At 44.3% G+C, this 16,133-nt stretch overlaps 2 protein-coding genes across 8 annotated transcripts in view; both read right to left on the bottom strand.

The window, feature by feature from the left end:
* Positions 1-78: 78 nt before the first annotated feature.
* On the bottom strand, positions 79-2,510 carry b3galt8 (beta-1,3-galactosyltransferase 8). Its single transcript, XM_040196553.2, has one exon. The coding sequence runs from the start codon at positions 2,262-2,264 to the stop codon at positions 1,293-1,295; it is 972 nt and encodes a 323-aa protein (XP_040052487.2). The 5' UTR covers positions 2,265-2,510; the 3' UTR covers positions 79-1,292.
* A 1,557-nt stretch (positions 2,511-4,067) lies between these two features.
* tncb (tenascin Cb) overlaps positions 4,068-16,133 on the bottom strand; it is a 70,657-nt gene continuing 58,591 nt past the window's right edge. For 4 of the 7 annotated variants that reach the window (XM_078087072.1, XM_078087071.1, XM_040195585.2 and 1 more), the window contains 11 exons: positions 13,544-13,666; positions 12,559-12,702; positions 11,905-12,024; positions 11,487-11,630; positions 9,868-9,998; positions 9,640-9,772; positions 8,248-8,399; positions 7,968-8,064; positions 7,140-7,301; positions 6,530-6,693; positions 4,068-5,463 (listed from right to left, as the gene is read on the bottom strand). In XM_078087072.1, the coding sequence (XP_077943198.1) occupies positions 5,353-5,463; positions 6,530-6,693; positions 7,140-7,301; positions 7,968-8,064; positions 8,248-8,399; positions 9,640-9,772; positions 9,868-9,998; positions 11,487-11,630; positions 11,905-12,024; positions 12,559-12,702; positions 13,544-13,666 (1,481 nt within the window). In that variant the 3' untranslated portion in view covers positions 4,068-5,352. Of the gene's footprint in view, positions 5,464-6,529; positions 6,694-7,139; positions 7,302-7,967; positions 8,065-8,247; positions 8,400-9,639; positions 9,773-9,867; positions 9,999-11,486; positions 11,631-11,904; positions 12,025-12,558; positions 12,703-13,543; positions 13,667-14,685; positions 14,959-16,133 lie in introns of all 7 variants that reach the window. The other 3 variants (XM_078087070.1, XM_040195584.2, XM_040195583.2) reach the window with 1 other exon arrangement.

Here is a 16,133-nt window from a genome sequence, read left to right as displayed (position 1 = left end):
GCCTTTGGTATGTGGATGTGACTGAGACATATTTTATATTTAAACATGGGATAAAAAAGGACACATTGAAAACATTGCTTTCAATACTTAACCAAGACTTTTATTTTGTCTGGAAGGAAACAGCATTTATTCCAGCATGGCAACCGAAGAGCGATACCAAAAGCTGCAGCAGCAATGATAAGAACACAACAATAGCAGCACTAAGTGACCCCTGATAAATATGAAGGTGTTGGCTTGAAGAAGAATAAATAGGCAGTAAAAGGTCATATAACACTTCTGCATCAGGCACTAAATCTCAGCGCATGCTGCCATCAGCTGGTCGTCATGTGAAACCACAACAACAACAACGACGACATAAAAAGGCACAGAGTTGGAAGACGCAGTATTTAAAAAGGCACAGCGGTCACCTGACCAGGCAAATAGAGGCTCCGCTCTGTCAAGCTCTCCCAGCAGCAGCGTGATGCATCCAATGGCTTCTAATGCTTGTATGGCTCCAAGTAATTTAAGGTAACTACCGGTACAGCAATGTGGATTATTTATTTTTTAGTCTTTGGTGTAAACAGCAATTCCTTGGATTAACTTTGGATAATACATTTTAATGCAACGCGGAGAAAGCCTTTCTGAAACAGCGCCACTTTCACGATCCATTAAAGCCAAAACATTGGTAAAACTTTTTTTAAGGATTATCGTGATTACACTAACAATTCAGAATCAGGGTCTGTCTGCAGGAAGTTGGAGGTCTAATACAGATGTGATGGCACCCCGTAATGGTCACTTCAACTTTCTATAAAAAGAGTGTTATAGGATTAGTTTAGTCAGCTCTCATTTGAATTCATTCATCTTTAGTTTTATGTATATTATTATTATTATTATCGCTAACATCTCTATTCCTGATTTTCCTGTCAAGTGGCTTATGAGGACTCTGTCCCCTGACTCATAGACGCGTACATTCTTTACATTCTGTGGCTCCATTGAACCCGTCAGATAAACAGGGAAGTAAGTGTACTTAAAGTTATCTAGTTTTGCTCTTCTTTGACCTGAGGAGGACAAATTGAAGAGAGACTGAGACAGAGACAGCCCCACTTCAAGGATTAACTACTCATTCATTTCTTTGCTGACGGACTAATTCATCAAAACTCCCTGATAATAAATCATTTTGGTCTAAGCGAAACATCTCTGCGTCTCATGGCTTTTCCTTTCCGTGTGTGTGTGTGTGTGTGTGTGTGTGTGTGTGTGTGTGTGTGTGTGTGTGTGTGTGTGTGTGTGTGTGTGTGTGTGTGTGGACTTTGCAGTCAGCAGCCGCTTTGGTCCTTGGAGAAGTCCCGCCACATGTGCAGCAGCTGGGACGGCTTAAACCCGTTGGCGAGCACCAGTCGCGCGAAGGCGCACCTGTCGTACTCCAGCTGCCGGACTTCGAACAGGTTCCTGAAGGTCGGCAGGCCGAGTGAGTACACGGGCCGCACGGCCAGCACGCGCAGACACAGCCCCACGTACACGTCCTCCAGGGGGATCGGCCTCACGAACCGGGACGCCCAGGAGATCCTGGGGGCCAGGTCGGCCGAGAAGACGTAGCCCGCCCCGGACACGTACGGCGGGAAGCTGTCCTCCGGGTACACCTCCTTCGACAAGTGCCACTTGCTGTCGCGGCTCCTCCTCGGCCTGCCGTCGCTGATCACCGACCCCGTGATGAAGTCCCGCCCGGGGGAGCTCCTCAGTCTCCTGAGGAGATGGAAGACGTTCACGAAGACGTCGGCGTCCGCCTTCATGGCGTAGGAGGCGTTCGGGCAGTGCGTGGCCAGCCAGCTCATCATCATCATGGTCTTGACCGTCAGGTTCTGGTAACTGTCCTGGAAGTTCACCTGGATGATGTCGGCGCGCGCGCTGCTCTCCTCCTCCAGCAGGGCCTGGACGCGCGAGCCCCGCCCCCCCTCCGGCAGCCCCACGTAGAACAGGGTGAGGGTGTCTTCACTCGGAGCCCCCCACGTCTCCCTGACGGCTTCCCTGGCCGCGGCCTCCGCAGGCGCGACCGGGACCATGAAGACCAGGAAGGGGGGTCTGGTTCGGTCCGCGCACGCGGCCGGCCGGTTGAGAACATACTCGTATGTTTCAGGGGAAACGAGCCGGTATTCCTCCGCGGGAAGGGGACTCGGCTTCGGCGGATGTTTACCAGAAGTCAGACCACTGAGTAAGATGTGCGCCGACAGGAAGAGCCCGACCGCGGCGGCGAATAGCTTCACTAACCTCCGCAGAGAATGTCTCCTCATCGCCCCGAGGTCTCCTGGTGACTCCGGGCTCGCGCTACAACGACTCAAGACCGGAAAAAAAAGAAAACCAAAGAGTCCACGAAGTCCCGCCGGGTTTGTGTCGGCGTCGGGAACTACCTGCCGCCGCGCGGAGGAAACCGAACCCACGCGGCGGAGCGGCCGGTCACGTGGTGCGGCAGCTGCTCCGAGCGCCTCTTCCTATTGGCGGCGTTGGATCTTTACATTAACAGTTAGCGTTCACTTATTTCTCCCGAAGTAGTAATGCTATTTGGCTTGAGTTATTATTGTTATTATTATTTAATTATTATATGAATTATATATTAAGTTGTTTTTTTCTAGTCAATTTAGTTTAATTATTATTTTTTGTTATTTAAGTATAAATAGCTGGCTGGTTAAAAAGTGGGGCAATACCGTGCCGATACTTCAAGGGGTAACCAGGGAAAGACCAGCATGCACCGGGGTGAGTCGTAGTTTTTTAACTAGCGTAAGAGATCAGGAATACGATTTATTCTATGTTTATGTGTTTGTTTGCTTGTCTCGTGAGCCAAATAAACATCAAACAAAACGGGAATCCTGCTTGGACAATCGGCTCTCTTGCTGCGTGAAAAAGGAAAGAACCAGTGCCCTTTGATTGAAGTTGCTAGTTGGTCCTGAGGAGAAATGGCCACTACAGGTGGATCCCATCAATATTTATGGCAGATATCATCTTGGAGGGGATGTGTGAATGTGAGTGTGAATGGTTGTGTGTCTCTGTGTAGTCCTGCGATTGGCTGGCGACCAATCCAGGATGTACCCTGTCTATCGCCCGAAGTTGGCTGGGATGGACTCCAGCCCCCCCGCGACCCTGTGTGCAGGATAAGCGGTTTGACGATGGATGGATGGATGGATGGATAGATGGATCATTTTGGAGGGTAATCTTGCCTTTCAGTTTCAGTAAACCTCCCTGTATGATTCAATGCAAAAAAGAGTATCAAACACGTATTGTTACTTTGCAGTTATTGTTATAATATTTAACATTTATTAACAGTTTAACACAATAAGGACATCTTATTCAAAAAATTCACTATATTAATGAATATATATATTTAAAACGATATTCAGAATATGATGTACGTACCATATTGTAACTATTATATATATCCAATATATATGCTTCTTAGACCCGCCGCATTAGGACACGGCCCGATCCCAGCTAAGACGTACATGAGTATGTGCAGGAAAAGCATATATTTTGCGCAGATATCTTAATTTACATATATTACTGGGTATTTTTGTGGCTCAAGGTGGGGATACGCCCTATTGCCCTCTATAGACCAGCTGCCCTGCTTTCCACACAGCTCCATGGCCAAATCTTACACTGGTTCCTGCTCGGTTTAGAACAGTTTGTTTCAACAATTCCATTATATCTCTTTAATTGATTTTATTGATCTATATAATAATAATTAAAATTGTTGTAATTAATAATAATTACATTATATTAAAATATTATATTGTTGTTTAATGTTTATACCTCTGTTTTACTTTTTTGTTTTACTTGTTTATTTGTAAAAAGAAAATGTATATGGAGGGCAAAGAAAAAAAGGTAAATTGCACGTATGCGTAAGTAAATGTAGAATTCCTCAGTCAGAAATCAAAAGCTACTGACAGCTTACTACTACTACTACGTTAAGGGGCACAAACCTGTTAACTAATGGTGAATCTGTGTGAGCAACTGAGCAATCTTTTTCCGGTGAAAAAGTTTTTTTTTTAAGCCAGAAGGTGGACATTGAGTCGAGACCTGAAGAACTAAAACGCTGCAACATGTTCCTTTTAAACAAACAGTTTTATTGTAATACCGCTTACACAGAAACACCTGTTGTTCACCCAGTTATAAACAAAGAAAACAATAAAAACAAACTTAATTTACGCAGGCATTCTTTAGAAGGTCAGTGGTTTAGTATGCCGCTGTGGACGGGGCTGGGGAGAGGGAGGCGGCAGTGGAGGCCAGAAACAGAAAGTAGCTCTCTAGTTTTGGCCTGTTCACACACTATTTTCATCATGTCCAATATAAAATCAGTTTCAATTGGCTGGATTTTTTTTCCACGTTTTGCGCATCGACATCTTTAGTGTCAACAACACAGAACGGTCTCTCGTTCCACATTTATGTACTGTATTCACATTTTGCACACAAAAAACAAAAATTATCACCTTGTTTCGTTTTATACTAAATAACAGGTCCTGCCTCAGTTCACAAGAGAAACAAAACAAATGGAAAACATCAGCTGTTCTTTTCAACACTGTGGCTGTAAGATGATGACTTTAGGGGCTTACATGATGAATGGAAACATCGCCATTCGCGTGGGGACATGGGAGGGGGCGGGTAAAACACTTTTTTTTTTTTCTCTTTTCATTTCCATCTCTAATGCGTCAGATGTTGGGAGATAAGGGAACATTGGGAGGATAAAGTGACACTGAGACAAGTTGAGCGCAAAGACAATAAAATGGCAAGTTAGACGGAGGTATCGGACATCTGAGCAATGCCGTCTGCGGGGCATGCCTCTTCAAATGTTTAAATCGGACGCGTACGTGTACAGTGCTGTACAAGGAATAGAATTTATATGATAATCCAGTTGAATTATCACCGTATTATCGGCCCTGAACTTAAACAAGACCACATTGTACTATAAACAGTCTGTAAAATCCCAAATGTGTATGTATTAATCTGTACACAACATAATGCCCAAGCTGCGCAGTTGCCTCCCCGCAAATACTGCAACACAAGAGACGGGATCGGAAGGATGGAGTTGGTCTTGGTCTCTTCGGTGCACGTGTAGGATCCGCGTGGGCTTGATCTATGTCCGGTTCGTAACATACCCATCTGTTTTCGCACCGGCCGCACTTCCACGACCGTATCACGGGGGGGGGAGAGGGATTGTGGCTGGTCTGTGGGCAATCGGGGGGCCGGGGGATGGATGTTTTGTTGGGTTTTGTTTTGCTTGGAGGCAGTGGCTTTGGTCGCTGCAGGGTGTGTTGGGTGAGGGAGCCGGGGTGGTTCATGGGGAGTCCAGACGAAGTAGTTGCAGTGTTGTTGGTGGTGTCGGTGGATCGTCTATGACCGTTTCCTCCTCCCCTCCAGGTTCCTGAAGTTGGACGGCCTGATCTTCATCTCAGCAAACTCGATTGAGTGCTCATGGCCTTTCCAGTGGAACCAGTTCACACCCTAAAGGGCAAGATAGGGACAAAGAGTTGTGTCCATGTCAGTACTTGTCCCACACTACAGCCAAAGCAACCCCAGCGATATTGAACACTAGTGGAAACCTCAGACTACGTCCAATGGCAACACTTTTTACGTCTTGCTTTTTGCAATAAATGAATGTAACCACTCTGGTATGGCAAAATGTTCTTGTGGCAAATGAACTGTAAAATATATTTTACATGTGGTCTAGCAAATACATCAACCCATTTTCCCTCCCCACTCTTCAAACATCCAGAGCCTGTTCATTGGGCTTTAGCCTCTAATACTGATGCAGTGAGCGTCTGTATCAGAGCTTCCCCACTTTCAACTACAGTACCAAGCAAAAGTTTGGACACACCTTCTCATTCAATTGAACTTGGTCTTTTCAATCTGTGTGTGACGACCCCCAAGAACGGAAAACCAGTGTCACTTCCCGTTTTATTTTCTGACCAAACACCTAACCTTCACAAACCACTTTACTTCTCTCGTCTTTGTTTTTTTTTTTCGCGCTTCCTTTCCTCCACACAAACTGGTTTAACTGGTTCTGTATCTCTGCTGCGAACCAAACCGCCTCATAGGTAAGCAAAAGGAGCAACTGACGTTGTCGGAATATCGGAGACATTGGAAAGGTTTCCCTCAAATGATATGAGCATCATTAGCTTGTATTTTGTAGAAGGTTAAGCTGTTTTTTTCAGCTTGCTGTAAATACCTTTAGCAAAATAATTAACACAAAAGGTCATTGAGCAAACAGTCATAAATGAGCACACAATATTAGGCCGATAGATCCGGTAGAATGGGAGGTAAACCATGGACGGACAGACGCACGGCCAAAAGCATGATCTGTCCACATCGCGCCTGGCGGAGTTAGTGAAATGAAACCAGCTTAAATTCAGCTGACTATCCTCAGAAGTTCTGGAATGCTCTCATTTCAAAGACTTATGTAACTCCATCAGGGCCCCTCAGTGACCCCAGGAAGCCCCTTAAGGACCCTACTTGTTGAATCCCCTTACAATTGAGGCCGTACAGTAAGTGCACCAGAGGAACACTGTACCTTGCTGTGACTGTTATCTCCATATCGTCCCATGAGGTTGACACGGTGGCAGTTCTTGTACCAGAAGGCTCCCTTATAGGACTGGGCACAGTTGGTGACAGCGATGTCGTTATCGTGGTCGTAAGTGGAGAAGGGACGGCCGTGGTGGTAGGTCATAGAGTCACCTACAAGGACACACAACGGGGAAGCTTGCTTTTAATGAATAGCAATAATGAACATGTTATGGTCTGAATCTCTAGTTTCAAGTTGTGCATGATGTTTTTTGAGTAATGTGAGTAAATCGTCCATTTACAGTCAAATCATAAGGCCGGGAATGGTTTAAGGCAGAAGTGCTTCAGATATTAAACAGAAACTATATTTTAATGATCTATTAAGTACACGCTTTGGCTTTAGTTTTTCTGCATAATCTTCTAATACTTAGGCACATTTTTGCAAACAGTCTTTTGCACCATTGCATGTAATTGTACATCTTGGAAACAGTCACTCATGAACCATGAGCAACAAACTAAGCTAACAAACCTAGCTTGCACTCAAACAACAAAAGTCATTTGCCGTGTGTATTAGAATAAAAGTAAGAGGTTTGGCTGCAGGCCACACCGGTCAACTCTACCTGCTGTTCCACTGTATCCTCCAACGTGGACCTTGTAGCGGGTTCGAGGTTCAGAAACAGAGAACTTGTCGTATTGAGCGTAGGCTGTTTCTCCCTTATCTCTCAGGTCCACTCTCAGCTCATACTGACCTCCGGTTGTGATCTTATGCATGTTGGAAAGACCTGAGGAAGAGGGATAAGTCAGTGAAGTGTATCTATTTCTTGCAATATGTTTAATTAAAGCAATAGTAAGAAGTGCTCTCGGTAGGGTTCAGATCTCCCTCCGGCTTGTCTCCAACTAAGATGACTTTCATTTCCCAATCGTTTCTCCCCACTGGCTCACTTTCAGTCAGTCAATGTATAATATATGTAGAGTCAATGCAACCAAAACAGGGATTTCTCCATCTTGTTTTAGCTGATCATTAACCATCAGGAATGGAGTCAAGCTTAGTTTAGACGATTATCAGAATTGCTGTCTGGCCGTTTTTTAGTCAGCAGCCAATAATGTATTAAAAAGTTTGTATCATCACAGGCAAAAAGGTTCGGTTTATGGGTCCAGAAGTATGTAAAATGAGGCATGAAAAGACACAGAATCTCACACACACACGTTAGAACACACACAAGGCAGAACACATGGTCTCACCTGATGGAGATAATGATTATAATTAAGTTTAAATCAATGTAGGATCCATGGAATGCATTAATGTAATCACACACTTTGGATGCCACTGAATGATACAATTCCTTTTTGATAAATCACCTTAATCTCGAGCAAAACAGATTATATCACAATACACTTGCAACAATACTGTGCTGTGCTGTGATTTATTTCTTTATTTTTGTAATTACCCAGCCAGAATTCATCATTCATGTCACCGAAGCCTCCTGTGTAATTCTTCCAGTTGCGGAAAAACTCCAATCTGCCGCTTTGCCGTCTGAGGAAAACCTGACAAAGACAAAAGGTCGCCAGACATTCTCACTGTTGTGCGTGAACTATCGGACAGTGAACATGTGCAGGGTTTTCCAAACAAACATGACAATTTGTTGAGCGTTTGAGCAATATTGATTAGCATGGCTTTAAAGATCTACACGTATTGGGCGCGTGTGTCCTTCATAACCGGAGACCTACAATCCATCCGCCTCCATCGGTGCTCATGTCGCAGTAGACCTGGATCGGCTGGCTCTCATCTCCACCCAGATAGATGGTGTACAGGTCTGATGTGGTGTCGCCGTTCAGCAGGGCCTGGGAGCAGTCCTTTGGGAATCGGTACAGCACGCCGGCTAGGAGCACAAACGCACAAAACACAGGATACGATCGGTAAAATGTACAACGCGGACTAGACAGAACCAGTAACAACCGGCGTGGTGGATGGGAGCGCATACTGCTGGTGTGTGTGCCTGGTCTTTGAAACAAAAGTCAGATAAATGGAAGTTCTCTGCTGTCTTTAAGAGGCGGGGTCCGTTTTAAAGCCAGAGAGGGAAACCTGCAGACTTTATAACATAACAGACATGTTATAATAGACGTATACAATACGTCTAATTTGTAATAAGGTACTTTCCCACAGTGATATCCTTTTTTAAATGATGAACTTCACTTTATAAAATGTCCTATTGTGACTCCAAGGATGATCACAGCCTCGTTGGTACCCTGAGCTTTTTGACCTCTGCTCTGAAAATGGCACACCCATGATAAAAAGGGAAATTACTCGTAAACTAAATAAGTACTTTGTCTATTTGGACATTTTTTTCTGTAGGATAAAGGGAAACTCATGTGAGGGTTCTGATAAATACGTTTATATGTTTTGGGTGAAGAAATAATGCATATAGCACACATAAAAACACGGGAGGACTGTATTTTTTTCTAAATTTGGCATTGTTTGGCCAACCAGTTGTTTTTGTCTGATCCCATTGGATCCAACCAAACCCACCCAGAAAATATCGACAGCTCCCACAGCCAGTAAGAAGCCCAAACGGGTAACGCGTAAATGACGCTCAAGAGTGAGTATTAAACGTATTACAGAACAAAAAGAGCGGACTCAGATATCACCGTCTTTCCCGCTAGAGATTTGCGGTGATAGTTTCCATGTTAACTTAAGGATTGATGAACTTTTGCACCGCCGAGTGCAATATTTCTGGACCAATTTGCTTGATATTTTCAAACTTTAACTTGTTATTCTAAACGGATTACTGGGGATTGTAGCCAAGCCTCTAACACTTTGAAGGATGTGAAGCATTCATATATTTGCGATGAGTAGACGATGTTCCGGTTGGAAGTTGGTTCTGGCTCAGTTGTCTACCGTCTTTTTTTTACCATAGACAGAGACTCTTGGAAGTTTCAGTACAGTTTCCAGAAGAGAAGTTACCGAAAATTGTAAAAGCCGATGTCAATCGTTAATGTGTTGGTGTCTTTGGAGGGATTTCACTTGATAAAAAAGGATGAACATAGCAATGTAAGACGAGATATCACCCAAAAAGAAGAGATGAATTGCTGAAATCTTTCCGTGTGTATGAGTCCACTCACTGGTGGTGAAGACCGTAGTGACGACTCGGCTTCTCTTGGGACCGGCAATGGCCTGCAGCTTTACTGTGTACTCTGTTGAGGCGCTGAGCGGAGCCATGTTATAGGAGACAGCGGTGGGACTCAGCACCACCTCCTGAAAGAGAAGCACGTTGAGTCGTTCTATTCCTGAATGCATTTCACAGACCGACTGTCCTCCTGGTTCAGTGGAACTCTGGAGTCTTTACTCACACGGATGGTGCCGTCTGCGGCCTCGAAGCTGAGGATGTACCCCGTGATGTCAGCGCGAGGCGGCTTCCAGCTCAGCATGGCGTTCTCTGTCTGGATGTTGCTGGCTGCCAGATCCTGAGGGGCGTCCACATCTGAAAACGCAAAAATCACATTTAGGCTATTAAATATCTTCATATCTACGCTTTATATGGAGTATTTAAACTCCATAGATGAATGAATAAAATAATGAACAGTTATTTTACCTCACAGCACAAAGGGGTAGCTTGTCTACCTCTGCTTATATGGTATTGTGTGACTTTGATTAGTTTGTATTCCCCAAACTGTCCGGTTACTTTTGCGATAACGTCATTAACGGCCCCAGATGATAACTCTCTAATATTCAAAATATAGCATATATTTAACTGATGTTGATTTAAAAAACGTATCATAAATATACCTGCTGTGTCTGCCCGAGACCACTGCAGGTGATAGACTGACTACAGATCAGTCAACCGCACTTGAAATGGCCCAAACTTTCCCTTTAAATGTCCATTGGGCGATGAGGGTGCAGCAAAAGGCAGCTGTGATGGTCTTCAAGAATGAATTATTCATAACAGTGAAACTGGAGGCCAGTGAGATACGTCCAAGTTGTAGCGTGTGGAGGACAAAGAGAAGAGGGCCCAGCACTGATCCCTACACAGGACCATGAGGTCGAGATAAGTCAATGTCCCTCTGAGAGGGACCTGGTTAAGGAGAGCTTGTGATGGTTAATGGTGTTAAAGGAAACAAGAAGGTCGAGAAGGACGAGGATGTTGATGAAACCAGAGTCCGGGGATAAAAGAAGGTATTTTGTGACGATGAACTGAGCGGTATGTTTGTTTGTGTAGACACAAAAAAGTATAATGGAGGTCATTGGTGTCCCAGTGGGATTTAATCTGATTGGACTCCGGTTGTTTGGACAGGAAGGGCAGGTTGGAAACATCAAGTAGTTATTGGGCGAATCGGCTTCAATTGGGTCAAAGTGTGACGTATCCTGGTATTAGTGAGTCAGCGACATGTGTCGATTAAACTTCACAGGAAACATCTTCGATTTAGGAACCAAAACTACTTAATCAGGTTTCTGAATAGATTGTAAAATACGTAGTTAAATCCATGGAGAAGTTCATAAAATAATTAGGTTGGGTTTAGGCAAGAATACCATTAGTAAGTAGATTGTGACGTGCTTAGTTAGGATGAACCAAACTACTTAGGTTTGGGAATAAATTGGGAAATGCTGCATAACGTTTAGAAATATTTCATGAATTAATTAGTTATAAACTATAAACTTGGTTAACAAATAGTTTGTGACATACTTAGTTAGGTTTGTTTAGGCAACACAACTTCTCTGTTGGGTTTGGGAAAAGATAAACCCTCAAATAAACACGGTCAATGTACACAATGTACAGAACTCACATATCAAAAATATCAATATTGATATGAATTAATTTGTTGCTTTTGTTATCTCACATCATCCTCGTCATGTACATTTGTTTCACTTTGAAATACAGTTGTTCTTTTGACTGCACTTGGAAAATGTCCGTTTGCTATTTAGTTAGAATCATTAACGCTTCAGTCAACTTCAAGGAGGCAGCAACGCTCACCAGTGGTGAAGTCGGTGGAAGTGGCAGCACTCTTGGCCAAGTCCCTCACGGCGTACACCTTCACCGTGTAGTGGGTCGCCGGCGTCAGAGAGCTCATGTCAAAGTCCACCACGTTTCCCGACACACGTTCCATCACAGGAGCCACTGGAAGGACACAAGCAGGGAGGCCTTACAGCAGCACATCACCATTCAAAACGTGGAAAGTAGGAGGCAGGATGTAAAAGATGAAGCAAGTTTCTGACATCTCTGATTAATATGACTCTTTTATTTCAAACTGAATTTTGGGATATTGATAGTGTTGTTTCCTCAGATATAATCAAAAGGCCTTCCTGGAGATCACTAGCTCAGCACCTCAATCCTTCAACTGTGGTAAGTAAAAGCAAGTGTTGCATGTGTTGTACATGTGTGCACTGGGTACCTGAGTCTGCACTGTAGGTGATGACGTAGCCGTCTACGGTAGCGATGGCGGGCTGCCACAGCAGCAGAGCTTCAGTGTCTGTGATGTTGATTGCATTCAGACCACGGGGCTTATCCAGAGCTATAAAAACACACACACACACACACTGAAATATCTCCCTATGGACGGAGCTACTTGTGTAAGTGTGCTGGATAAAAAACAACAACAATAGATATTTATTTATTAGACTGTCTGTAGAAGTGTGGAACATTTGCAAGAAGAATTGTCTTAATGTGAGTAGTCGGGGTTATAATTCTTTATTTGTTTTTTACCCTATTCACCTGTAGTTTATTCTAAACGTAAAATTTTTTAAAAACATTAAATGTTGTTTTGTCTAAATTAGTTTTTATGCTCTATATTCTGAAGGTTTGTCAAATGGATTGTATACATTTTTCATTCACAGCCTGATTCATGTTAATACATTAGATGCAATTCAAATTTACAAAGACAGTGAAAGCATGATGGGTTGGGAAGGTTTCATGGTGATATCTATGATACCGATAAAATTACGCTATTGTCTCTCCCCATTTACAGCATTGATACCAGCGAATTTCCAACAAGGCCACAACAATTAAAATATCTAGCCTTACAATAACAAATGTGCATGTGTTTTACCTGTGGTGACGCTGTCTGATCCAGGCTTACTCTCCCTTTGACCTTTGACAGCGACGACGGTGACCTCATAGGTGACCCCGGGGGTCAGGTTGGGCAGCACAGTCTGAGACTCCGAGCCCGACACCGTCAGCGTCTTAGCATTACCTGCAAAAGGAAACACAAGGTGTTCTGGGTGAATGAGTGGAAACTGGAATTAAGGAGTTTTAAAAAAAGAAATTGAATAACTTCAAACAATATTACCAGGGGTTTTTTCTACTTCAAAAAAATGCAATAGTCCGTCAAATTAGACATGCAATGTGAACATCATAATAGTTTGTATAATAGATGGTTGTGTTTTAAGCATTTTTTGAAAATATTGTTTTGCTATTACTGAAAATGCTCTAAAGCATTTTTGTCCCGCAGATATGTTGATCCTATTATTTGAGAAGTTAAGGGACTTCATCAGGAGGCTCTCAAATGCAGAGCCCATGTAGACCCAAAGGTAGAAATGCTTTATATTATGAAAGTGAAAAATCAAGAAATTAAATAAATATGGTCTTTCTTTTATCTTTCATGATTACTGCAGGAGTAAAATCATAATGTTCTGATCAACTATAATTTGGCCTTGAATTTATTTCTTTTTGCTGATGATTACTTCAATTTGCCGGGGAGCCCTCCCCCCTCTTTCAGTAGAAGTACCTATAACTGCTCACTAGGGGGCAGTCTAGCATTGGAGAGAGGAGTTCTCCAAGCAGATGATGGAGGATTAAACTGATTGATAGGTCACGAGTGAAAATGTCCATACAGGCCACAAAGCCACCCATGACCTGGAATATAATTCTCTGTTCTCAGCCCTCCAGGCTACATCTTTATGTGGCAAAGGAAATCTTCCTTCACTCATCTTTACAGTTTGGTTTCAACCTCTCGTTCCATGAATGTCTTGCAGTGAGTAGCCGGCTTGTCTCAGTACCGAATGAGCAGCGGTTCAAACGTAAAGCCCACTGACCTCCGTGAGCCGGCACGTAAGTGACCCTGTTGCTGTCCAACCGCGCCTTCGGAGGCACCCAGTGGACCGTGGCCGACGTGTCGGTGACATCGGAGAAGCGGATGCCCTTGGGCGAGCCCAGGTCTGCCACAAACGGGACCGAAAGCAGATACACAACACGGGTTCAGTTCATATGTTCACATGCACATCCTTAGACTATTGAGGACTGTGTGCGATTTTCCGCTTCACAGTTAACATGAGACAAGAAAAGACACATATTATTTACATGTTATTGTAGCCAAGGCAGATCCAACCACAGATGGAAAAATAAAGAATAAGGCAAGAGAGAGAGTGCGTAGGAGAGAGCAAGGTGGGGGAGACAAAAGGGCGGCCTGGGGAGGCCCGGGCTCGCAGAGAGAGACCCTTCCTGGCTAACCGGCGAGCCACAGTATCTCGCGTGACAGACCCGAGGAGATTAACTTGCCCCCATTTCATAGCAGCACAAAAGTGAAACATGTGCCACGCAACCCAAGAGTAAAGCCTCACCCTCAGGGAGGACGGAGACACAGCCAGAGACACCCGCTCTATGTGACACAGACAACTGCACAACACGCACGCACGCACGCACACACACACACACACACACACTCGCTTTACAAAGAGCGGCTCCGACACAAGGGACCAGGCAGTCAAAGACAACATTTGGGAGGACGACCGGACGGAGACAGCACAATGAAAGCAGCAGAGTAAAGAGCACAGTAAATGTCTTGGGCGGGTTTGACTTAATGGTTTCCAAGGCATTTTCTGATGATTCCGGTTCGATGCCGCTTTTAATACCTGCAGAGATTCGGCAGCTTTAAATCTGATAATCTTCAATACCCAGAATCATTAAAGGATGCAAAGTATTGAGTACACCACAGGATCTGGAATTCTCCACTAGAACCTTGAAAATACTACGATGGTGTGATTTTACATCAAATCACACCAGGCCCGAAGGGTATTGGTTGGTGATATTGGTAGAAGACAAAAAAAGACAAAGACACGTATTAATAACCATGTTTTCATGCTGTTACCACAAAGAGACGAGTCGAGAGGCAAAGTGGACGCACATTGACCACGCTGACAGGCTTCCCTGATTCCCCCCTCGCCCGTTCACCTTGTACCTGTTCTCACCCCCTCCTCTAAAGACTTGGAGCGTCGCCCCAAAACGAGCCCAAAGATTTGGACCCTGTACTCGGTGTCCTCGGTGAGGCCGGTGATGGCCGCGCCGCGCTCCTCGCCGGCCAGCACCAGCTCGCTCGGCCTGCCCGAGCCCCCGGCGTCGCTGACCATCACGACAAAGGTGTTGAAGGCGTCCTCTTCAGCCGTCCAGGCCAGCCTAAAGCTGTCGGGGGTGACGTCGGAGGCCAGGAGAGCCTGCACCTCTGGTTCGGCCTCTGAGTGACAGGGAAAGTCAGTTTCGCCGCTGCGTTGAACTTGAGAGTGCTGTGACATTTGAAGGAACACGGCGGCGAAAGAGTGTGTTTAGGTCTTTGTGTAAATGCCAGGTTTGGTTATGTGTGTGGGAGCTCGGCAGGAGTGAAGAAAAATGAAGTACGGAAAGCGCTACTAAAGCGTAGCGCTAGCGTTTGAACTCGGAGGCAGTGGATGCTCCACGAGTCATAGTAACAACTTTAAATGCCTGGTCAGACCGGAAAGTGGGAAAATTAACATTAACTATCATTTTTTTATTTTCGGCTATTCAAAATAAACTGAATTGAATAAAGCTTCAAGCTGAGCTAACTGCTAACCAGACAAGCTAGCGCTGTTAAGTGAAAATAACTTTCTTTTCTCTTGCAGGGTGGTTTACTCTTTCTGGGCTTTTTGTACATTTCATTTAAGTTTGGTTTTTGTCACCATTGGGAATACAAGTTTGCCATCTAAATGTTTTAAGCTTTATAGTTAACAGGGCGATGAGTCATATAAAATATCTATTACATCACTCGACGCCTGTCTCATAGCTGTCTGCAAACCATTCCTTTTGGTCAAATCCATTTATCTATTTATACTATTTCTTTATTTTAACGATTACCTTGGAATGAATTTACTTTGGCATTTGTTGGTGTGTCCTCTTTCAGCAATACATTTCTGATTAGGCAACGTGGATTGCACTTCAAATAATTAAATGATGATTCCTTGTAAAATTCCTTGTGATTAAAAATTAAAAGAGGCCAAACTACAGCTGCTCTGAGGGCGGTGCTCAAATACAGTGCAGAAGTCTTTGCAGATAGGAGCGTGCTCATGTGGTGCAGTGAAAGCTGGTGGTTGGTAGACGGTCATTAGCAGCAGCCGATATTAGAAGTCACAGGAAAAGAGACCGGGAGACAGCGGAGTCTCCCGGCTGCTGGAGAAAAAAGCAAGTTTCTACGGAGAGAGTCCGCTGAAGCTAATTAGCTGGAGAAACTTCCGGTAGCGGCACAGATGGACACACCGACTGGACGGAGCCTTTAAAGCGGCCAGGATAGAAGCAGATATAAGTGGGCTCAGAAAAGCCTCAATTAAGCCCACGGCCACTGCTCATTAAAACACTGCGGCAAACGTGAATGTCTCAGGGGCCCTTGAAACAGCCTGA

Source organism: Gasterosteus aculeatus, chromosome 13 (genome assembly GCF_964276395.1).
Source record: "Gasterosteus aculeatus chromosome 13, fGasAcu3.hap1.1, whole genome shotgun sequence".
Taxonomy (NCBI): Eukaryota; Metazoa; Chordata; class Actinopteri; order Perciformes; family Gasterosteidae; genus Gasterosteus; species Gasterosteus aculeatus.
The sequence above is the reverse complement of the archived record's forward strand: the minus strand, read 5'-3'. Positions and strand labels throughout refer to the sequence as shown.